Consider the following 24,485-nt stretch of genomic DNA (forward strand, 5'->3'; position numbering starts at 1 on the left):
ATCACTTTAGAAGTGAAATTAGATTTGCTACCAGCAAGACAAGCCACTAGAAATATTATTTCCAGCAGAAAACAAAATTAGGTAGTCTTTTAAAAATAGAGGTGGATAAATTCCAAATACAAGTCTCTGCAGCTATCTCACAATCAATGTTTTTCAGTAACAGAACAGAGAATAGTAGTCTTTTCTGAAGCCTCTTAAAGTACCTGCAAGTTACTGCAACGGAGGTCACGCTTACACCAAAGCCTAATTCCCCTGTGTTAACAGATGTTCAGAATAACCCAGTGTACATCAATTTAAGTAGTTCAAATCCAAATAATCCATTTCAAACCAGCTGTAGCAACAGGGTTTGTGCAATGTCAGGTTGGCCATCAAGTCTACTGTGAATCCAAACACCTTTTCTTTATCTATTTCTGAGTAATAAATGCTCAAAACACCACAGACCTGTAGAAGCCAACATATATCAAAGCCTCTACATCAAGCAAAGCAACCTAATTTCAATTAACTTCTGCAGCCAGCACAAGGTGTTTGAACTGACTCTGTAATAGCAAAAGCACCTTCCGTAACTCATTACACACACTGATGAATATCCAAGGTTCACTCTCACCCTGGCCCTAGGGATAGGATTGTATTTTGAGGAGTCGTATGATGACAGGAAGCTGGGGTTTTACAGCGATGTTACAACAGATTTGTTGTGAACATGCATAAGAAAAAAAAGACAAACCAACCAAACAACAAATAACAACCCAAACTCAACAATTCCAATCCAAAATAAAAATTTAGACAAATATTAAGACTGTACAATTAATTGCAGAAGTAAATTAAAAGACTTTGAAAGCACATTTAACTTTGTTGCTTCATACATTCAGTACTGGTTTTGGCTCAGATTATAAACACTGTATTAATAAAGACGAGCAAATTTCTAACTTAGCATTAAGCATTTAAGCTTTTGAAATACAAATCTTCTGAAGAATAATTTTCAGTTCTTCATGATATGACATGCAATCAAAATTAACTCTGCATATTTACACCCATCATTTTAAAGAATGCTTTAATGCTAGCACACTTGGAATTAAAGCCTTTCAGTAAATACAGGAAGAAGTAACACAAGAGTTTTGCAGATCGGTTCTATGGCTTCTTTCTAGGCTCAGAAGTTTTGATTAAAGCCAATTTGTGAAACAAAGTACCACATGTAACTGGTGAGAAAAGCATAGAGATCATTTAAATAGTTGCCAATATGTTCCATCTTTGAGTACTACCAAATTTTCAAAAGCCTTGTTCTTCCAAATCATACTATTCATACTTCAATATTACATGCATGCATTAAAATTTTGCTCTGAAATACATTTTGACCAACGTTTCAGATCACGGATTGCAAGGTATCTTAAATGCTGACTCGGTCAGCATTATTCTACATCTTCTTGGTGATAACTTTGGAAAAAAGACTCAGGTCATGAATTTTGGTCTCAAATATATGAAACATATAGATCTAAACATGGTTTAGAAATCTCTCAAAGGTCCTATGCATTCCATGAAATATTTAGAACAGGTATGAGGTCAAAAACCCAACTTTTTCCTTAAAGACCTTTTCTTTCAAAAACGTTATTTTTTAAAATAAGCATTACTAAAGAAAAATGGATGACATCACATTTTACTTCCTGAAGAGTTATATCAGTTTTTCAACTGCTGTACTAGTATTCATGTATACAAGTATAATACAATTTATATGCAAAATGAAGAAATTAATGTATTTTCAACTGTATTTTCAACTACAAAATAATTTGTAGGCATTAAATAAACAAGCTAATGTGTGAAAGGCTAGATAAAAGTTGCACCTTATAAGACCAAAGCAGATGTTTTAACTTACAGTTTTAATATAGCAATCAAAGAAAATTCCAAATACTGTACAGTGAAGTGTAGTATAGTACACTATATACTGTTATAATACACTATTGTTACATTACAGATAAAAAAATCAAATATAATTAGTACAGCAATCACAAATAAAACAAACCAAACCTTGCTGGATAACAGCCAGTACTGTGAAGATGGTATAGTTTCTACGCTAATTTGTTTTTAATTCAACATGTAAAGCACTTACTTTTTAAAAAGATTTTTTTCTAAATATATACACTATTTTAATTCCTATTTATACATTTTAAATAGCATTCCCTCCTAAAAGTGCACTCCTTCATTTCTTGGCAATAATCCTCATCAAATGTAAAATAATTCTGAAAATACCACTCTTGTTTCAACCTTTTATTGCTCAACCACAGGCATAAGGGCTCAGAGGGAATCCTGCATTCTAAAGATCTTAAGCAACTTCTTCATGAAGCTAAACTGATATCCACAAGCAAAACAAAGAAACCACTCTCTGTTATGGCTTTTTTTAACAAAAGGATTAACTTCATATTAATATTATTATTATTTTACAAAAGCATGTAGATTCTGATATTTAAAAATAGGAGCCAAACAAATGTAGAGATAACAGTGGCATCTTCTTAAATCATTCATTTTCCATACAACTCATACCAAGAATCATCCTCCCAACTGTGAACATACCATGAATTTTGTATACCTGGCATTTTCAGCGCATTGAAAAAGTAGCAAGCAACTCCACTAACCTTGTGACACTGACAACAGATTCTACTTTATGAATCAAGTATTTTGGCCTTGCAGGGTTGTTAGCACACAGCCCTGTGGCACTGTGCCTCTGTGACGCTGCTAGAGCGCTCTGTCAGAGGCAACGTCTAGCTTGTATTTTGTAGCCACCACAAGACTAGTAAACTATATGAGATTCACAAAGCCAAAAATGCACACAGTTGTTTTGTGACTACAACAGGGAAGGCATCCCAAATACATTTCTTTTGATTTCATTTGAAAATCTGCTATTTATTTCCCCTCGCTGAAATGCAAACAATTCAGAGAGAAACAGCACTATCAAAAAGTCAACCTTACTAAGCACCCAGCCATTTGAAGTAGTAAAAGTCTTGCATTTCCCTGGAAAACTGATCTGTTCTCCCAAGGTTTCCCATATGCTCATCAGCAATCTAGTTCATTCCCCTTTTTATTTTTGTACTAGGCCTGTATTTTCAGTAATCATCTTCTCGTCAGGTTATACATACTAAGCCATAGCAACATTTAGGATTTTCTAATAATGTGTCTTCTTTGCCATGAGACGCAGTGTAGAAGATGGTTGGCCTTTAGACAAGAAAGTAATCAAAGTGGGTACTCAAAACCAAAACCTCTTTCCACAGGCAATTTGGTGGAAAGAATCTGGCTTGCTTGCTTTTATTTTTTGAGCAAAGGGCATCTTTCTTAACATTTGAGAAGTCCTACTGACACATCTTCTCATCCACAATGAGCCAAAGTCTTCCCTGCCCTTGTACCCCATCAGCATTTTCCTGACTCTAACAGGGAATTCTACCAAGCACACTGGTGCTCCTTACACAGTTACACAGATTTGTCTCAACTCACATTTGCACCCACTGCCAGCAACTAAATGAAACATCTGTTCCAACTTACACTTCAGAGTTCTTTATTTCACTTCTCCTGCACAGTCACACATCTCACTGGCACATAGATGAGTTTAGCTTCACTTGAGAGTATCAAAAGCTGTCTTTCTCAAAACCACTGATATTAAATGCATGAAAAAGCCACGTGAGATAAAAACACTGCAATGAAATATGCACAATCCTGCCTTCCAGAATTCACACCAGTGGATCTTGTGATTGACACCATTTTACCAGTCCTTTGAGACCATCTTCTTTTAGGAACTGGAGAGCTCTGATCTACACGACTTGAGTGGGCCTGAGATGACACTAATGGTGAGTCAAACAGAGCTATTATCTGTTTCTATGTCTATTTAGATCAGAAGGAAAATATCAAATTACTGCTGAAATGGGAAGTGTGTCAAAACTAAACCAAGCCTTCCCCTTTACACAGTAAAAGGCACACAAACTTCTGCAGTCTTACCAGAAAGGCATGAAAGAAGTAAGCATTTTTCCTTGAAATAAGAATGATGTGCAATAAATATTTTCATTTATTTCAAACTTGAAGTTCTCTCATATACACTGCTTGCTCATTATTTTTCCAGCCAAGGAAGACTTTTTTTTAATAAAGAAAAGGTTAAAACCATCAAAGCAGTGGTTACCTAGTCTAAAATGCAAGAGATCCAGGAGATTCTTCCCCCTCAGCCTCTCCCAATTTAAACTCTTTCCCAGGAACAAGTCATTGCTATACTTTTCTAACACTGTGACAAAGCACAAGCCTCTACTCAACATTTTCTATATAGATGTAGCCTTCAGCCAGCTAGACTGATTCATGGGAGACTAAATGTTTTCAGAAGTCATGGCAGGCTTCCAGCTGCTGCATGTGCATCCTGTTTCTCATTGAATAAGCCCTGCCAGTTAATCAGTGCATCAGCAAGGTCAGTTCTGGCAAGCCAATTACTTCATACATTCCAAGTTTCCAAATTGCTAAACTTACCAGATAGCAATTTGAGATCTTTACATTTTTCATTTATTTGTGAAAATGTGATATTTATATTTTACCTCTAAGTAGTGTACGAAATAATAAAATATTTGTACCATCTAAAAAGTTAACCAACAGAGGCATTTTTCATTTACTTTAACAAGAGAGAAGGGCTATTCTTTAAGTGACTTGCTTCATTTCAGTTCTACATACAAAAATAAATCCTTCCTCATGGGACATTTTATCATACTAATGCTTAGAACTGTTTAAGTGATTAGAAATGTAAAAAGTGAGGAGACTTTTCTGAATACAAACATATACAACACAAACCACATTTGTGAACTGGTAAAAACCTACATGTGCACAAACACAGACTTCAGTATTTAAATGCTCTTAATTCCTTTGAAGCTGTATTAACATCTTTTCATCCATTCAATGTTATTTTACCATGAGAAGAAGCAACAATAGTGCATTTAAATGACTATGAAGATAGGAAGCAAAGTGCAATATCAGAAACACATTCCATCCTTAGGGAGCAAGCACAATGGCTGCTTCTTAAAAACTAGCACTACAGGTCTGATGAACACACTACTTAAGTGGATACCAGCTCTATTATCACTGGTGCAGAGAAATCTGCATCACAAACTGAAGTGAGGCTGAGAGAGGTGGGTAGTCTTTATAGACACTGAAACAGCATGTATTCCTTGTTCCCACGGAGTAAACAGTGAGCTTCTAAAAGTTCAATTATCACCAAACACTTTAGGATAATGTGTGTTAGAGAGTAATTTCCTTCCAATAAATTGTTAATTTGCTTTTAAGAGGACAGCTGTTATTTCATTTCTGCCATTTCTAACCAATGCTAGCAACTAAGTCTTCTAAAAGAAATGGATTTGCCAGTGAACATTTGTTCTTACTTGCAATTGCCAACTTCTCTCCCGTAATTGTCTCAAAAGTTGCACAACCACCTGACCAGTTTGGTATTTGGGAGGAAATAAAGACACGCTACCAAAAGAGCACCACAAGTGGTTGTGTTGGCTCAGCCAGCCATTCATAACCACACCACATTCAATATATCATCATACGCTATGTGGTCTTTTTTCTAACTTGCTTCCTAACTGACAATAGGAGAACTTAGACTTTAGTTTACTAAAGTTAACACTTATTCCAAGATTTCTGAGATGAGGATATGAATGAAAAAGTTATTACACTGGAGAAGTGCCAGCACAATGTAATTAAGGTACTGTATATGCTGCATTATCAAATTGAGCAGAAGTTTAGTTTCAGTTACTTTTTGAAATTTATGTCTATTTTATGCTTCTAGTGTATTTTTTATTGGAATTAAGTACCTGGGACAGAATTAACTTTGCCATGTTTCTAGTTTTGCCTGTTCTAGCCCTTCCAGTAACCTTATGCTAGCATGGTAAGAACCTTGCACGGGCTTAAATTTTAAGACTTTTAAGAAATTAAAAATTACAAAGAATTTTCAAGAACCCACATGTACAGCAGATATTCATCTCAGTGCATTTCCTAATAACTAGTTTACAGGTAACAGAGCCAGCCTGGGCAGCAATATGGTAATATTGAAAGCTATTGCCAATCACACGCTTATCATGCACTGAATAAGATGATATAATCTTTGACATACATACAAGATTTAATAACTAATCACTTTGTGTGGCCCAGCCAATAAACATTACATTTGAACAGTAATTTCTTCTACCCTTATTAGATTGTAACCTATCAAGAGTGATCCATTGGCTCAGTTGCATTAGTGATTCCTGCATCTTGACTATCCATCTCCTCAAGCTCCTCAACGGAATTTCCCTTTTGTGCTTTAGACCTTGCAGGGAATGTTGTTCCCACAGAATTTACCATGTTACCATCAGTTGATTCAGTATTCAAGAGTTCAGTACCACCTGGTGCAGAAAATGATTCAGGTAAGGCAGCCTGAAAGCTCCCAGTTTTAGCAGTTGAACTCACTGCCTCTACTTTTCTTTGAGATACATCAACTGATGCTGACTGCTCTGTATTCTGATCCCGCAAATGTCTATCCATTGAAGCCTGAATAGAAGAGACCATTTCCTGCAACTTTTTTCTCTGTGCCTCAATCAAAGTGGGGTCAAGCTGCCTGCTGTCTCTCATTGTCACAACTCCTGGAGCAATTCGAATAAGCTCACTGTTACCAGAAGCAGCTGTGAATACAGAAGGCTCAATTTTAGCAGAAGGACTGAAGTCCGTTTCTGTGCTATGCTTTCTTAAAAGTGGTGTTTCCCTGGCTCTTTGATCGTGTTGTTGACTACTAGATGCAGTTCCTAGGGAATGACCCTTTCCTTGAAATGCAGTTATGTTATGTAGTTGTTCAGATTTCTTTTTCACTACTCCACCACTACCCAGCTTCAGCATTCCATGTGAAGGACTTGCTTCCCTGCTTCTTGAAGTAGCTTCTGCTCGCACTTGACTTAAGGCCTCTTTAACCAGCTCTTCAACATCAGGACCGATCGGGAAGTGCCCAGCAGCATCCACACACAGCTCTAATCTGTCTTCTGCTGCATTGTACACAAAGTTTTTACCAGGCAGATGTGGGAAAGTGCAGTGCTTGCCATCAGCCAAACCTATAAAGATAGGAAAAGTTATTCAAAGTGCTAACATATTTTAAGGCATGCTCTGAACACACAGTAATTACTGTATTTAAATTTACTGAATCAAGTATGTAAAATCAAACACTGTAAGTTACTACTGTGGAAGAAAAAGCTTAGGCTTTTATGCCATCCAATAGCAACCACAGTACACTGCAAAGATGCTGCTGCCTTCTATGATGACTCTGACGAAGAGACAATTCCGTACTATTACAGGATAAAATAACCACACCACTACAACTCGCCGTTCTATCCTTGCAGTAATGTAAAACAAACCAAACCCCATCACTACCACCAACCCACACCTCCCAAAACCACACAAAACCAAACCATCCAAAATCAAAACCAGAAAACTGACAAGGAGCACATTTCAAAACACTGTCTGGAGAAATACTATTTAAGACTCCTTCCATACTACTTAGAACTGTAGTAGGATTTCAGGTTGCATAACTGCTGCTAAGCCTGAGGAACTTCAAATTTGCTATTTAGTCTTCTTTTTGGAGAGGAAGTGTTGCTAGATTAACTGAAGTGTTTCAAGCTTACTGTATTTAGTAGACCTGGAAATTATAACTATTAACCTTAACAAAACAAACATAATGCACAGTATTTTTTATCTGCTGTTTGTTTAAATGTTCCACTTACAATTTGACCAATCTGTTAAAACTGAGAGTTCACTAGATAATTTTAAGTTCTGAAGCTTCTGTGTGTCAAAAATTGACATTCATTTCTAACAGTTTATCACCATAAAACGCAAAATAACTCTTTCAACTCTGTCCCATGCAGGCTGTGGTAAAAGCAGTAAGGTGTCACTTCAGTGATGGTGGCTTTCTGTGAGTTAAAAGCTATCTGCAGGTGAAAACTTTGCTGCAGTCATTCTCTTCACTTTAGTTCCATCACCTATGCATGGAGAGCTACAATGAAAACAACACAGTTTAAAAGGTGCCAGAAACAGGTAAATTGTTGGGATTTTTCCTCTGATTCTCAAAATTTATTAAGAAAACCACCAGAAATTATTCAGAAGGGAAGAAACACAACAAGCAAATTCTATTTCTGTGTTGTCAAATACTATGTTTTCAAAATGAGTATTCCGGGCATCAATGAAAAAGGTCATTCAATAATTTGAGAATTAACTGTTTTCATACTAATGAACTGACTGACCAGTCTCTCTCATCCTCCACAGCTTCTGACTGACACGTGCACAATTGCAGAGAACCTACAACTAAGATTTTATTCTGAGAGCTTCAGACACATAGCTCCTTTATTTACATATCCATGGGAGCCAATAAGCAAACAGCCAAAATGCAGAACAAAATTTAACCTCAAACAGCTACCTGTCTAACTTAGCCTGAAGAACATCTTTTAAGTACATAATTTAGCAGCTCAATTTTCATTTGCAAAAGAGGGAACTGTAACAATTCCTATGACTGACCAAAACTGCCTCTGAAACTGCAAACCCGAAATCTCAAAGATCTTAAACAAGATCTATTAAATCAAGCTTCAACTGATTAACAGTACCTACAATTCACAGACAGCTTTGTTCCAAAGGTCCAGTATGATAGCTGCATTATTACATTACCTAGAAGATTACAAATAGGTAAGGAGCTTCTTAAAGTGGAAAGATGAGTCAGATTGTTGCACACTGGAATTGCAAAAGTGTGCTAATGCTGAAATATGAATTGTACCTACCAAGATAGTCTGTATTTGAAATTATTGCACTTCTTTGCATGCAGGCATTTTATACTATCATCTCCCACAGCATTATTTCTTGGACAGTCAGCTGGGAAAAATGGCTTTTAAGTCAGACGTTTTCTATGAGTTGAGTTAAAATTTGTTGGATTCATTTCAGGCTTTCAAGTCTGGCTAGCCATTAATTGGTCAAAAATGCCCTTTCCATCAGGCACTGTTTAAGTCAATTCACTTTCCACAAACAATACACCAGTCTTTACTGTACAAGCATAGTAAAAGAAGGAAAACTAAAAGGAAACAGATCTGCTATAAGACACTTGCATGCTAACTCTATTATCCAGGCTAATAATTCAGTGAGAGATAGTGGGCATTGCGTATACCACACATTTTAATTAATTTCCAGAAATAAGATAAAGTTAAGGCTGATAAAACTGCCTAAGAAAAAAATCAAACAGCAAGAAAGCAGCAAAGGAACCATTATAGTAGCTGAAAGCACAAGAGCTAAACTGTGAATGCAAAGATTTCATCAAGAAAATAAGAGAGAAATTTTTGAGATAATTTCTTTGAGAGAAAATAATTCCTTAGTACTTTGTTCTCTAAAGAAACAGCTGCTATTCTTTGTAGGCAGTATTTATAAAGCCACCTAAAAAATCAAATATACTCTGCTTGCTTGGTTATTTTGCACAGAGCCCAAGACTCAGCAACACCAGAACAGGATGGATAGCTTTGCTTTTGAACAACAATCTTAGGAATATGAAAAACAAATTTAATCAACCGTTTAAATTTAAAACATGCAGTACCCTGTATGAAACATCTACTAAGAAGAACATGAGAAAGATAAAACTCTTTATCCAGTAAGCATTTTAAAGTATAACAGGAGTAGGTCCTATGATTTTCTTGTTGTTTGATCCTTACAGGAGAAAAAAATTAGGAAAACAAAAAATCAGTTGACTTTTTTTGGTTATGCTGTCATAAAAAAAAAAAAAAAAGAGTTGTTTGTACAATTCAGGGAGTGGAGATTTCAGAAAATAAAGAGGTTTAAGTTCAATGAAGCATCTTTAGTCAGATTCCCTAGTCTTAGTCTGTCTGAGGGAGCATTAGGAGTTCTCGGATATTTTCAGAATGAAAATTTACCATAGTAATAGAATTTTTAAAAAATATTTATGCTTACAAGTGACTCAATACCAGTTTACAATTTTCAGGATTTGAAAACAGAGGAAAGAAGGAATAAAAACAAAACCCAAAAAAATACCTGTTGTTTTCTTCATTATGCTGTAGAATACTCCACCCTGCTGAAACAACTGAGGAAGCCCCTTCGCGTAAGACCAAACATCTTCTCCTGGAAAAATGAAACACAATCATCAAAATTTAACACTTTTATTTTCATATTATAGACAATGGCTGAAAATGTAACTCCTTAAATCAAAAGCTGAGTCCTCGCTCTCCTCTATGCAATAAAGAATTTGAATTTTTATTGCAAATGCACAGAACAGGAGCCCGGGACATTGAGAGACTTTCAGAAAACAGACCACTATCTGCAGTCAAATATCCTACATGTTCTAATACGAAGGTTCCCAAATTTGATTTGATCCAAAGTGCAGCTCCTGGTTCATTGCCAGGCCCTAAAAACCAGTCTCCATTCCCTTCCTATCTCTGCTTTCAACATTAAACTAGGAAATTATTAACACGCTTCCAAAATTCAAGCACATATCCTTGCTCATTAAAACTTGAATTCCCTACACCTTCTCAAAAATCAGAGCTCAATTTCACAGCTGCCACACACCAGACTTAATACTGCAGCTGAGACACAAATATCCATCCAGGCAGCTGCATAGAAGGTGTGTCTGTACCTTGCTTTTCTTGAGAGTCAGAAGCAAAATACCAACCATGAGGCCCCGGCAGTCCTGTACAACCAGCATTTTTCAACAATGCCAAAAATGGCATTGAAATGTGGTATCTTTAAAGGTCACAGAGTGAAAAAAAACCAACCTAGACTACATAAGGAAAGGAATATAAGGAACAGAAAAATTGGGTTACAGTGATGGAATATCAGTGACCTAACAGCACCTGCTTAATCAGTTCAGATCTGCATTTTGCCTATGCCTTTTCCTTATTTTGCTAACCACTTACCTGCTTCAGAGAAGTGACATGTGCTGTAGCTGTCTAAGCAATGCAAACAGAAAGTACTGATAAATTCCATTCTCCTGATGCAGGAACAACTACTGTGCATAAACATTTTCAGAAAAAAAATTGATTTTCCCACTTTCCATCAAATATTATGGAAACATACAGAGATATTTTAGATAGAAATTGCCCCCTTCTGTAGGATTGAAATCTCAATAACCACATCTCTCAAATTTCTATTAAGATTGGAGAATGTAAATCTTCAACCATAGTTAACTGGATGTACTACTTGGATAGAGACAGCTGGAATGTGTGAGGTTGTAAAATATAACCCACCAATGTCTTTGCATGCTGTTATAAGGAAAATAAAATAAAAGAGCTATTTTCAATAGCTTCCAAATACTGAATATATGGCACATCTAAATCCCTCCTTGCATTTATTTACTGTATATCTCACAAAATAACTGTGACTACTCTCCTGTCCCACCTGCCTCAGGTGAGAAAGTATTTCACCCTCATGACAGCAGCATTACATGCTACATTACACTTGGAAACCCTTCAAGCCACTCTCCAGCATTGTGTTTCCATTCCCTGGCAGGCACAGAAGGCACAGGACTCCGTACGCTCCCCTGCTCATCTGTTCCCCTGCAACTGTTGCTCACCTCTCCAGTACAGGTGTTACTCAAGCCCCCATTCTCTTTACAAAGGTACAGTGCACATTCACCACATTCTGTCTTTGGACGTTTTAAAGACAGGAGACCTATATTATCTGATTAATTTTGAAAGCATTCCATCAGATCATATATGCTCAAGCTCCTCGCATTCGCACATCAAGCTCACAAATTTGGCCTTCACTTCCAAGAACATCCAAGTAACAAACCAACTACTCTTCTTGCTTATATTCCATGATCTACTGAAGGAAGTCTTCTGTCACTGCTAACTGTATCCTTATTCTCATTTACAGTTTGAAATGCACATCCCTATACACACTGTCTCCAGAGCATCACTGCTGTGCCTCTTCCAAGTTTTCCTGATGGTTTAAACACTGCCCACCAGAACCAAAATAATAACCACTGCACTGAGAAGTAACAGAATACAGCTGTCAGTTCACTGAAGCCTGAAGAAGCCACAGACAGCAGGATTCCATACTGAGGACTCCTTTACTGCTGCATCAAGCAATAGATTATTATTTGAAGGGCTCCCTTTCATTCCACAAGACAACCACTGGACTTCTAGGAGAAGCCCAACTTTAGACATTACTGACACTTTTCAAGGAAAGATTCCCTATTTGCCTAGGGCATGATTTTTCAAGCCTTGCACAAGGGAAGCATAACTGTTTATACAGCCTTTTATGCAACACTAACAAGGACTACATGCAGGAAAGCATGGAGAACAGGGCTCACAATACAAAAGCATCAGCCACTAAAAGAAATACAAACTAAAAATGCTGTTTTGATAGACATCTCCCACTGGAAGACCAAAAAAGCCCACAGTTACAACTGGACTTTCCCAGATCAGAAGAACTAGTATGTGTGACTCAACTAAAACTACATTTGAGGTTTGCACATTTTTGTTTTTAGTTGAGTTTTACTGTTTGTTTTGGTTTCTTTGCCATGGCAGTGAGATGTTTATAGGTCACAACTTAATTTGGATGATCATTTAGATTAAAAACTCCCTCAAGACACTACATTTATCAAAGAGATTATGTTCTCTGCACTGTTCCTACTCCAGTACACACTTCCTCAGACCAGACCCCAACCCCCAAACATTAAGGTATGGTAACAAATCAAGACTGTCCTACCCACAAACATGCCTTGTTTGCTGGTACAAGTTAGCCTGCACCTGCTGTAAGCCCAAAGACTGTCATTTCAGAGAGCAGAGAGAACACCCAAAGTGCAACACAAATAAAAAAATCAATTAATAAACATGTTATAGAAAACTACAGCTGGCTTCAAAGCAAGCTGTTTAATCCCAAGAAAATCCTGGTATCAAATAATACATTTAATTTAGACTTGTCTTTTTTGATTCCTTGTGCATGGATGAATTAATCAATGAAAAAAAAACCCAAGCAAAATAGATTTGTATCTGGCTTGCATGTATTCAGAGTGCCTCTGCATGGGTATAATTAAATCTGGTTTAAAATACAACATTTTAAATATGTTAATGTAAAATTCCAATTCCTTTAGTAATCTCCCTATAGAATTCTGTATTTTGAGCTAAACAAAAAAAAGAAGAGAAAGCTTTACAAAAAGTCATGCATAATATGTTAAGTGGTCCAGAAATTATAGTATTTAATTTCCCAGGGCTTGTTTTTAAATTATATACAGAAAAATTAAAGAACACGATCTAAAATTCTAATAAGTAGCTGAAACCAGAAAAGACAAATTATAGTAGCTGAAATAAGAAAGAAATATTTCAGCCTACAGGAGATTCTGTATGAAAGAAAATCTTCTAAGCACACAGAATCAATAATTATGGATGTTTGAAGACACACTTCCACTATAGGCATTGGGGAAAAGAAAAGTGTGTCTGGCCCAGTGAGCTATCTCAACAGCATCGCCCCTCTACACATTCTAATCTGACTGTATTACAGGAATGCTTTTAGCAGAACAAAGTCACAAAGCTGGCTCTCAGACTTTTGCAGCAGTTTTTAGCAGTACAGAAATGTCACTGAGAAAAACTAAGACTTCTGGTCCCAAAAAGACTGAACATGCCACCTTGAGAAACTGCCACTCTTAAGAAAGTGCAAGGACTTAGGAAGTTTGTTAATCTGTTGAAAAAATCATAATCGTGAACAGTCTAGTAACAAGATTTATTCCACAAGTATTTTTAAAGGAAAATTAAGACCCAATCAGAAGAGTGATAATATAATAATAGCATCTTATTCAGTAGCTGAACAAGGTTTTATAACTGGTTGGTTTATCACTTGCTGCTGCTTTTACTTCTATTAGTAATGCACGACGGACGCAGCCAGAGAAGGGTGAGGTAAATTCTATTCTAACCTGTGCTCTTAAAGCAGAATCTAACAGTAATGATGGCAAAGACAAAAAGTCATTCTTGCATACAAGATCAACTTACAGTTCATGGATAAGCACCTGTAAAATAATGACACACCTTAATGCTGAAGTAACCAAGATATTTTTAAAGCATGCCAAAGTTTTTTGAAGCCAATAACTATACTTTCAGCAGTATGTCCTGCAGACAGGAAAGCATTCTTTCAAGCTTCATCTCAAAATTAAGACAACTTTTAAACTTAACATTTTCCTGCACTTTGGAACTGGGATGTAAATGTCAGTGTGACAAGGTGAGTAGTGACTCAGCACACTATCTTGCAAAAGACACAGGAGTAAACAATCACACTTGGAAAAGAATCAAAGTTCTGCTTGATGAACTTCTGACATACCACTCTGTGATTACGTAAGTAATTGTTTCGTTTCTGAAACATCACATGCTTTAGCCACACCAAATCCCTCCAGCAAAAGAGAAGGCTCCCACAAAAAAAAAACAAACCTGTAAACATGGCTATTCAACTGGTTGGTAGAGCTGAATGTATGATAATTACAGTTCTACTTCCTGCCAGAAAGCAGCAGTAACTGTGAAACGTGATGAACAAACTACACAAATGGGGGTCCAAGTCTCCTGAGTTCAAAAAGGAAAATTAAAAACACGGGCACCTGAGAAAAGTCCTTTTGTCTTGAATTATTAACCATCAGATTTACATGACTAATAATTTATAAGTATAGCTTTGCAACCCTATGTCCAACCTTTGAAATTCAGATCAATGTTTAGATTCTTTCAGTTTCTCCTCCGCTTATATTCTGAAATAATACTTTTCTCAGCCCTTTAAAAAGACCAGATTGTCACTTAAAATTAACAGATTACCGAAGTAGAAAATGTCAAGTTGATTTGCTTAAACCAAGACAACTCCCTTTGGGGCCAAATATCAGGATTTCATCCTACTACAAAGGTGAAAATTTGTTCCTCAAACTTCCAATGAGCAGACACTCAGCATCCCCTTCTCACCTCTGTTCTGAATGTATTTCCTGAAACCTGAGGGAGATGTAGCAAAAAAGAGACTATGTAGCTTTCACACATACACTTCAGATGTGTGCCTAATGAGAGGCAGGAAAAGCAGAGAGACAGGACAGCAGAGGCAATGCAATCACTTCTAAAGAGCAATTTTTGAAAGAGGACTTTATAGCAAAGGAAGAACAAGTATCTCATATACCTCATACATGCATTTCTAAAAGTCACTGACAGCATATTAAATGTTCTTCTAGTAAAGGAATAAGGGAATTAACCTGAGTAACCATGATTTAAGAAAAAAGGAAATGTGTATGTAACTGCAGTTTGCAAAATGTTATCTTCCACTTAAAAACACAATTTTGAAGAATAACACAAAGTCAGCCTTACCCATGAGCGTTGCCAGAAGACAGAGCGAATACATCTCCTTGTCGACTTGCTCTTGCAGATCCTTTGATGAGATCTTACTGGTCACAGCAACATCTTCGTGCTTCACAGCATGAGCTGAGTGCGCTGAGGCAGCCTGCCTGCCTTCCTCCTTGCCCTTCAGGATTTCTATGGCAATCCTGTCACCGTGCTGCAAAGGAACGGGCTCATTCTCCATGCCTTCTTTGGGAGGCAGAAGCTCTTTCGGAGGAAAGCCGTAGCGAATACATTGCAAATATGGGGGAATATTAAATTCTCTCGCTATGCCTTCCTGGAGTTCCAAGAAGGTGGTAGTGCACTTCAAGGTAAGCATTGACTGCCTCCCATCATTGGTGGTTATTCGAATTTTCTTTTCTTTTGCAGATGTTGGAGAATACGGGGTTTTGGTTGGTGTAGCAGGTGCGGACGAGGGCCCCTCACGAACAGCCCCAGGAGAAGCAGTCCTGGGTTGCCCTTTATGCTCTTGTTTCAATTTTTCACTTTTCCGTTTCTGCATTACGGAAGCCTGGTCCACAATGTTCTGCTGAATAGTTCTTTCAGCTTTGCTCATATTCAACTCCTCCTTGTGCAAAGTTTTAGTCTTCTGTCCAGTCAAAATTATTTTGGTTGGAAGTTGTGACTCTAACTCTTGTCCTTGCTGTACATCATCAGCTCTTTGAGCGTGAGCACCATCGATATTTACAGGGGTATAATCATCAGGGTTCTTTTTGGCAGTTTGATGCAGTATTGTGTTGACAACTTTCTGAACAAGAATCTCGCTACCAAATTCACCAGGGAAGTGCTTGGTAACAAGTTTCATGGCGACATCATACACGTTGCTGTTCAAAGAGGTGTCACTTTCATACTGGAACCAGTAGACAGTCTCTCTCACCACTCTTCCACCCCACTCTAGAGTTATAGGAAAAGCTTCAGGCAGATTGTCATATTCTTTACCTTCCCAGTAGTGCTTGAATCCACAGCCACATTTGCCACCTGTAGACCTAGTATTAGTTCTGTCTCCATCAATATACAAAACAGACCCATCTTCTCTGACACGACGCATTAAGTTACCGTGGCACCAGTTACAAACAGTCAAATTACTCAGGCCATAGTCTGGTACCAGCACATCCTTCACAGGGTTGTAAGAACACACCAAACTGTTCAGGGGAAAGCTGTAATTTTTATCAGGCCTTAGCTGGCCGTGGGTACTTTTTGCCAGGTTATACAGCTTCCCCCCAGGAGCCAGCCACTCTGGGGGAACGTGATGCTCTGAAAGAGCCCCACAGATGAGGCACCTGTGAAGGCGGTTGTCCATCACTGCTTTTTTGGCAGCTGCAGTGACCTCTTCGGGCTGGACCCCTATTACACCAGTCCTTCTGTAGAAATATTGATGCACATCAGCTACAAGACTGGGGTGGATACCGTGTTTACTCATGAAAACCTCCTCCATCGCAGCAACAAGCCTCATCAAGTACTTATCCTGCAAACTTCTGTCTCCTCCAATAATACAACCACCATCCTCCTCTAACATGATATACTTTTTGATGAGGTCTTGAGGAACTCCCCAGGCTTTAGGAAGTAGCTTCCTAGGCAGCTTAGGTAAAGCAGCACCTTTTATTCCAACAAGAGGAATATAATGGTTACGTCCTGAGCTACTCCACGCAATGCAGATCGGCTTGTTCAACATGCCATCTTTTCCCATGCATTTTTCCAGAGGTATCAGACCAGGGAGGAACGTTGCTGAATAATCTCCAGAGCTTCGCATTCCACTCAAGGAGTCTAACAGGATGATAGGCCGGTGAAGCACATTGGCAAGACCAAAGATGTGAATATTCCTAAGGCCCATTGGCACACCTTCTGGAGGAACAAACAAAGGGTCACATTCATTGATAATATCCTCCCACTCTGCAGCATCAATAAAGTCATGGAAAAGCGCCTTGTAGTGGCTTAGATTCTCCTCAAAATGCTTCTTGAGATTCTCTCTGAGAGCGTGCCAGAACAGCTCCCTGCCAACAAGGGCTCGTGAGACTGCATGGACAAGGCAGTGGCCATCTCCATCCACGTGGACAGGAATGAGGCACTCTTGACTGTTGTTGGCCTTCTTGATGTCCTCCAGGGTGTCGTGCAGGTATATGAGGCTGCCGGAGCGGTCCTTCCCATAACCCATGGTTTCGACGTGCTCTGGCTCGATGAGGAAGGCGCGGTCGCCCAGGAGGGAGCAGTCAAATATGTCTCCCTGGTTCATCTCCGTGAGGAGCTTGGCTTTGCCAGTCTGCTTGTCCATCCCATAGCGGGCCAGGATGGGGGCCAGGAGCTTGCAGTGGTAGTTGGAGAGGCCATTGACTTTGACGAGCTCGGTGTTCCTGCGGGGCGGGCCGGCGCCGCTGACGCCCAGCAGCGCATTCCGCAGCAGGTTGTGCAGCACCAGGTCGGGGTCCGTCACCTCCTCCACGGCCAGCAGCTGCCGCTGCTCGTGGCGCCGCCCGCAGTCCGTGCACTCGATGCTGCCGCTGCCCTGCGGCCCGTGCGCCGGGAAGAAGAGCCGCGCCTGGCATTTGGGATCGGGGCAGGTGCCCGAGAAGATGCGCCGGTCTCGCTTCTTGGAGGCGGACGGAGGCGGCGGCTGCGGCTGCTGCTGAGGGGACGGCGGCGGCGGCTGCTGGGGCTGGGACATCGCTCCGCCCGGGCTTCACCCGCACCCGCTCCTCCGCCGCCCTCACAGGCGCATTCCCTGCGCGCCGGACAACGACCGCCGCCTCTCAGACGCCGCCGGTGCCGGTGCCGCCCGTGCGGTACCGAGCGCCGCTCGCCACCCCCCGCCCGACGCGGAAGCCGTCGCCGCTCTCACCGCCCCTCGGCCGCCTCAGTGCCCGCAGCGCCGCGGCCTCGCGCACTTCCACGCCGGCGGCGCACGCGCGGTGCCGCAGGGGCGGACGGGAGTGGTAGTTTTACCCGCCACGGAAGCCCGGGATGGGGAAGGGATCGGAGTACCCAGCAGAGACTACAGGGACCGTGGTGCCATGCGGCGGACGGGGGGGAGGAAGGGCGGGAGAGGGGGGAGCCCCGGCGGGGTTGCTGGGATGTGTAGTCCGCGAGCGGGTAGGCCGGGTGGGACGCGCAGGGCACTCGGCGGTGCTTGTTGCGCTTCCTGTGGGAGCGCTGGGGGTAGGAGTAGGGTCTGAGGTGACACCCCACATGTACTTTCGTGCTCTGTCCCGCTCGGGTGTTGGTCTGAGGTGACACCCCACGTGTAGATTCCCCCTCTGTGCCCCCCAGGTGCTGGTTTGAGGCGACACTCTTACGTATATCCCTCCTCTGCCCCCCCGGGGGCTGGTCTGAGGTGACACCCCGCGTGTACATCACTCCTCTGCCCCCTCGCCCCCCGCCCGATAATGCCCCGCAGGAGCCCCGAGGCGAGGCCCCCTCCCGTGTCACCTGTCCCCCCGGACAGGCTCCGGGGGCGGGAGGCTGCTCAGCTCCAACAGGCTGCTGCCGGCAAGGGGCTGACAGAACGGGACAGGGCGGGGGCCGGCCCCAGCCTTCCCCCCAGCAGTGACGCTAAAGGGGAATCTTGAGTGCTTGGGGGAGCCCCCGAGGGCTCCCTGGCCACGGAGGTTTCCAAAAGCACCGCAAGCAGCGTCCCCTGCCAGGCGGCATTCCCTGCAGGCGTGGGCACACGGGCTCTGACCCCAACCTCTGCCCCGACAGCCACCGCAGCCAGGCCCCGGTGGCGGCGGCCGGGCTGTGCCTGCCCTTTGAGCTCGTCGGGGTTTCGATTCCCCAGAAGCCGCGCCGGGCTGCCTGTCGGGGGGTGAGCTATCTGAGCGGAGGTGTTCCCTGGCTGCCGGCTGCTGATAGCGACAAAACAAGCCTCAAGGAGACGCGAGAGCAAGCTGTTAACACGAGTGATCCCTCCAGTTGGTGCTACGTGAGGAGATAATGAGGGAACGGAGCTGGCGCTTACGTTATCTCCAGTGGCCGTTGGAAATGATACTTTTGCCAAAATGAAATGGAATAATGTTCACAACTTCCAACCTAATTACAGTGGGCTGGCAGTGTACTTGTGTGGAGAACTCAAGGAGGGATACTGTCAGCAAACAGGGGACTTAAGCTCTCTGAAAGCTATTCCAGATAGAGATTTATCCTTATATTAAGGAAAAAAAAAGCTGAATGTCAGAGGACAAGGTGGTACCTCACAGGGTATTTCCAAGTCCCAGTGACCTACCCCTATGAACACAAGGGCAAAAAAAAATGACCACTTCCTCCCTCCTCTGTCACCCTTGTTCTACCAAACACTTGGAATTTACAACCCAAGGCCTCACCTATTCTATAGTCACTCAAATGATCTAAAATTAGAATAAAAATCACAGAGATTGTATCATAGAGATAGTATTGTGCTTGTACTTTCCAATACAAAGGGCATGTTTCATTTTCATTAATCCATGAAAAGTAATTTATGCATCTGACATTTAAATTATAAAGATTCAGATGATTAATACATACAGAAAAAAAATCTGTTTCCGTGCTTTATCACAGGCTTAAGGAAAAAAAATGGCTCCAGGCCTGGCCCTGTGACAGACTGAGTACTGCCACCTTCCAGTGACAGCAGCTGAGCTGTGCATGCTCATTCCCTTTCGGTTTCAGTAATTTGTCAAGCACAGAAAGTATGTGTATGTGTGTGTGTGTGTGTGTGTATGCGTAAATGTATGGATTCCACAGTGTAATCTTTTACTGATCTTTTAAAATATGTGGCAGGTCTGAAGAGGAAAAGATGAAAATTATGAGACAGATTTTCATTCTTGCCTGCTATTAATACTTTTTTATGTGTACGACAGTAAGGTAGCAGCATCACCAGCTCCACAATCCTGCCAATGTGCCTTGTACTTGGGGATAAATCAGCAGTCTGTGCCCATTCATTCCTTAGTCTCCCCTTCATAAGTAGCAGGAACGCAGTAAAAATGCAAATAGGGAAGCCTCTGTTTTCTGTGAAACTCTGTGGCAGCTACTGAGAATGGGCACCATTCAGGGCATCGGCCGGTGACAATCCTGTGCTAACCCGGCCTTCATTTTGAAGAAATGTCAAAGAATTTTTCCGTAACATCGCTGGCCTCTGGAACAATCCAATTTTTCACATATGTGAAATAAACACTTCTGTTATTGTTTAATAGTACTTTGTAGTCAATAATAGGCAGCACCCTGGTGAAATAATTCACTTGTACTGTCAAAACCAATGGAACTTAGGATGTTTTGTTTACTTCTCCAACCAGATGTTTTTATGAAAGCACTCTGACTGTAAAGTCAAAAAACATTTCTCCTTTCTATTCCTTACATTAATTTCACTGATAGATTCCTCTACTGAATATAATTTATCTTTTATGGTGGCTTGACCCTAATTAACATGGGTGTTTTTGATGAATGATATTTGTAAGTTTTCCAGCTATATGCAGACTTATGATCATGATTGATTGCCCAAGCAATTTCCGCAACAATAAACTTTCACTACAGAATCTTTGATAAAAATCACAATTCTCTGGCAAACTAATAATTTATGCAAATTAAATGCATCTTTATTTACAAGCTTTATACACTGTATCTGGCAAACAGGATAAGGAAGTTCTGTGTTGTATCACTGAATACATATTATACAAGTAACTAAATCTTTAAGCAGTCTTAAAGGAATATTCAGGAAATACCGTGTCCTGCCTTGTTAGTAAGTACCCTGCAGAGTGTAGCAATGAGTCCTACCAGAGATCACGGCAAGAGCCATGCTATTTTCACAGGCAAACAACATCACAGTCAAGAAAGTAGGATTGAAGATCATGCTGATTACAAAGTTAAATCTATTTGTAATGGGTCAGAAGAGTGATTAATTGTCAGCAACAGGACATACCTGAACCCGTGCCACTTCGTTGATGAGAACCAAGCACTGACAGTCAAAATACCAGGCATTCATTTCAGGCCCAGGATGGAAGATGTAAAAATTTCAGTTTGATCTTCACCCAGTGCTATTCCCTCTCTTCTTTGTCATTTACCCTCAGGAAATGGGTCATCCCCAGGTCAAAGCAATTATTTTTCAGAGGCGCTTGTTTCTTTGGAAGAGCAATGACAGAAGTTTCCAGCTAAACAGAAACAAAAGGCTTGTGCAGTGTGCCAAAGAACAGATCATGATAAACTAGAAGATGGTCTATGTTGTCAAGGAGTGAAAGTTATTATCAGCCTTCAGCTATACCTCAGCACACTCTTCAGAAAGGATAGCTAAAATCTGGTGTTTTCTTCATTGAAACCCTTGCAGAGCTGATCCTGCCTAGCCTGCAAGACTAGCAGTTTAGCCTGACCTGGCCCTGAAAGCTCTCTACATTTACACTCAAGAAAAGAGGAGAGAGAAAACAAAAGTGTGAGCTAGAGGGAAGATGGCAATATCATCACACCCAAAATGAATGCAATATTTTTTTATTTGGATGTGATACCCTAGCGTCTAAAAAGCATGTGTAGACCCACAACTGGATAGTACTTATATCATAAGTATTATTAGTAGTACCAGCTACAAGGAGTCAACAACAGCATGTGCTCCACTGCACAGAGCAGCTTCGAGTGTTGTGTGGGCTCTTTACTTCTTGTTCCTGTTAAGCCAATGTGGCACTCACTTCCAGACTGCTGCTGAACTACATCTTTTGTCTTGCCCATCACTTAAGCAGGCGCTGTTAGAAGCCCCAAGCACTCACCACCATGCTACCTGCGGTATTCCAGAGGGGTGTTGGTCACAGGCCGCCTCATCTCCTGGTCCTCAGAGGCAGCGTGCAGCCCAGCAGTGTTCTGGAAGGACAGGAATGACCACTGAGCAACTTCAGCTTTCCTGAACCTTTGGGTTAATTAGTAGTTAGTCAATGGCACTTAGAAAACAGCACCTGACTTATCCTGGGGACCTGGACTGGTAACTCTTGTCTTGGATGCATCCAACTGAATAACTTCCATACCCCTCTTCTACTGCCTTCCAATGATCTCCAAAATTAAAAAATGTTTTCCTTCAGTTGCTTTCACAGAGTCAGAGCTTGAACTGCTGCCATTGCACCAGGTTCAGCAATCCATGCTACTATTACATGCTCTCTGTTAACACTGAAGTCATTCCTACACGAGACCAAATTTGGGTTGCTCAAAACGTGGAGTGTGTGTTAGCAAAGCATGAATGTATTAGGAAAACAACATGAAAAGTGAAATACTGGGCAGAGGTTCCAGTACTAATTACAACCATCCAAATAACCTGCTCAAAGGCTTTGCTGCAGCAAAATCAATGTTCACAGTGGTGGTTCAGGTACAGCCTTGTCCAGTAAGAACAATTCTACAGCTGACTCTCATGCCAGGTAAATCTCAGCATCCAAGACAAGCTGTTCAATACTGGTTTGTGTTTGTTTACCTATGCTTTCCTTTTATTTCTTGGCTCAAAATCTGGTTCTGATGCCCTATCTTGAAAACATTTCAAATTGATTTCACATGCAAACTCCTCTGCAAAGTTAAGGCCCCACATTTTTTTACTCTGCATATTGCTTTGTGAATTGATGTCAGCACAACTGGCACACAAAATGGATTCATCAGGACTGTCAGTGTTCAGGAACTGTCAATAGAAAATCAATCTTTAGGGCAGTAGACCGTTATAAAAAAGGAGAATGTAAGTGTTATTAGCTTAGATGTGTAACCTGATTATATGGAGGCCTCAATGGCAATTACTGTGAATGTTTATCTGCTTTCCACTCTGCTCTGTCAAATACAAATTGAACAAATGGTACAATCCCATTAAACGAAAAGATAAATGCCTCAAAATAAAATAGGTTGAGCAACTGACACACTCCCTGCCCTATTGATTTGTATGTTCACAGTATATGCAGTCACTGATCTCATCAGCTGTTAAAGGTTTACTTAAATCTGTATGACTATCACATGTATTTAAGTGTCCCAATTAACTGTCTGGTCCTAAGTGAAATTCTCCCTGCAAATACCCAGTTTAAAGAATGAAGCATTTCCAGTACAGAAGAATTGCCAAGTCAAGGATATAAATGGGGGACAAAGACATCAAATGCTTCTTACAGAGCACGTAGCAGTGATGCCTGACTCATGATTATGCTTCAAATTTGGAAGTATTTCACAGGTTGAGAGCCTGTGTTTTTCAGAGTTGAAGACATAGGAGAGAACCTGATTCACAAATACAAAATGGTAGGAGTGGATCAACAGGCTGAAAAAAAAGAAAAACAAACAAAGCCACTCTATCCTTAGATTTTTCTCCTGGGGTTTTTTAAATTAGATGTTATAACACTTCAAATTTAAACTAGATTAACTCTTCCAACTGGTTTTCTGCCCTGTCCTTTGGCAACTGAGCTGAACATAATACCCCACCTTCCAACATGCACAAACAGCCTTAACACCACTAGCCAGATATTCTAATCGTTTCTAGTTTTCTGATAGCTCAGAAGGTCCTTGATCCTTTATACACCTATAAAGGTCTAAACTACAGCTCTCATGTTCATGAATTCATTGCAGTTCACTAACAACCTTCCAGTAAGTGGTCTTCTACCACACTTTCTTGTCTTGGATGTGATTTCTAGGTATTGAAATAAGTGAAAAGGAGGTTTGCAAAACCCAAAAAACAGGTGCCTACTACTGGGCAGGAATTTCTTTGAAGACTGGCTTTTTCTTGCATCTGATGTAAAATGACTCACAGTAACAATGAAGATGTACCATCTATTAAAAAAATATTTTTAAACTAAAAACTTTTTTTGTCTATGAGAATTATTTCCGGTTATAAATTCATTAGCTTCTATCATGGAAAATGCATAAAGTGACTTTCAATTAACTCTCGTCCTTCACTAATTTTACCAGAAAAAAACCAAAAAAAATCCGAGAAAACCAAAACCAACCAACCAAATTGCTCCTGGGGCCTTTGCCATTTCTGGTCTATATAACCTATTTCCATAAAACTATGGATGGTATTTACCTCTTTCCATACAACACCGGTAGTCCGAATGCAAAGCCACACGCCAAGAACCCTGTGGGAGGGACTGGACCGTGCCTTCCCCTGCGTTATGGGCTGCGTTCAGCTCTGGCAGTAGGTGTCAGCAGACGCACACCAAGGGAACCTTGCCATCATCCCGG

At 40.6% G+C, this 24,485-nt stretch overlaps 1 protein-coding gene and 1 long non-coding RNA gene across 2 annotated transcripts; both read right to left on the reverse strand.

The window, feature by feature from the left end:
* Nucleotides 1-1,632: 1,632 nt before the first annotated feature.
* VCPIP1 (valosin containing protein interacting protein 1) lies at nt 1,633-18,196 on the reverse strand. The gene is made up of 3 exons (XM_069004887.1): nt 15,330-18,196; nt 10,045-10,131; nt 1,633-7,082 (listed from the first exon to the last, which is right to left on the reverse strand). The coding sequence occupies exons 1-3, from the start codon at nt 18,016-18,018 to the stop codon at nt 6,211-6,213; spliced, it is 3,648 nt and encodes a 1,215-aa protein (XP_068860988.1). The 5' UTR covers nt 18,019-18,196; the 3' UTR covers nt 1,633-6,210.
* A 2,749-nt stretch (nt 18,197-20,945) lies between these two features.
* LOC138105937 (uncharacterized) lies at nt 20,946-24,485 on the reverse strand. Its single transcript, XR_011148811.1, has 3 exons — nt 24,328-24,485; nt 22,067-22,157; nt 20,946-21,463 (listed from the first exon to the last, which is right to left on the reverse strand). It is a non-coding gene; the product is annotated as an uncharacterized lncRNA (long non-coding RNA).

The sequence above is a fragment of the Aphelocoma coerulescens genome, chromosome 2, assembly GCF_041296385.1.
Source record: "Aphelocoma coerulescens isolate FSJ_1873_10779 chromosome 2, UR_Acoe_1.0, whole genome shotgun sequence".
Lineage (NCBI taxonomy): Eukaryota > Metazoa > Chordata > Aves > Passeriformes > Corvidae > Aphelocoma > Aphelocoma coerulescens.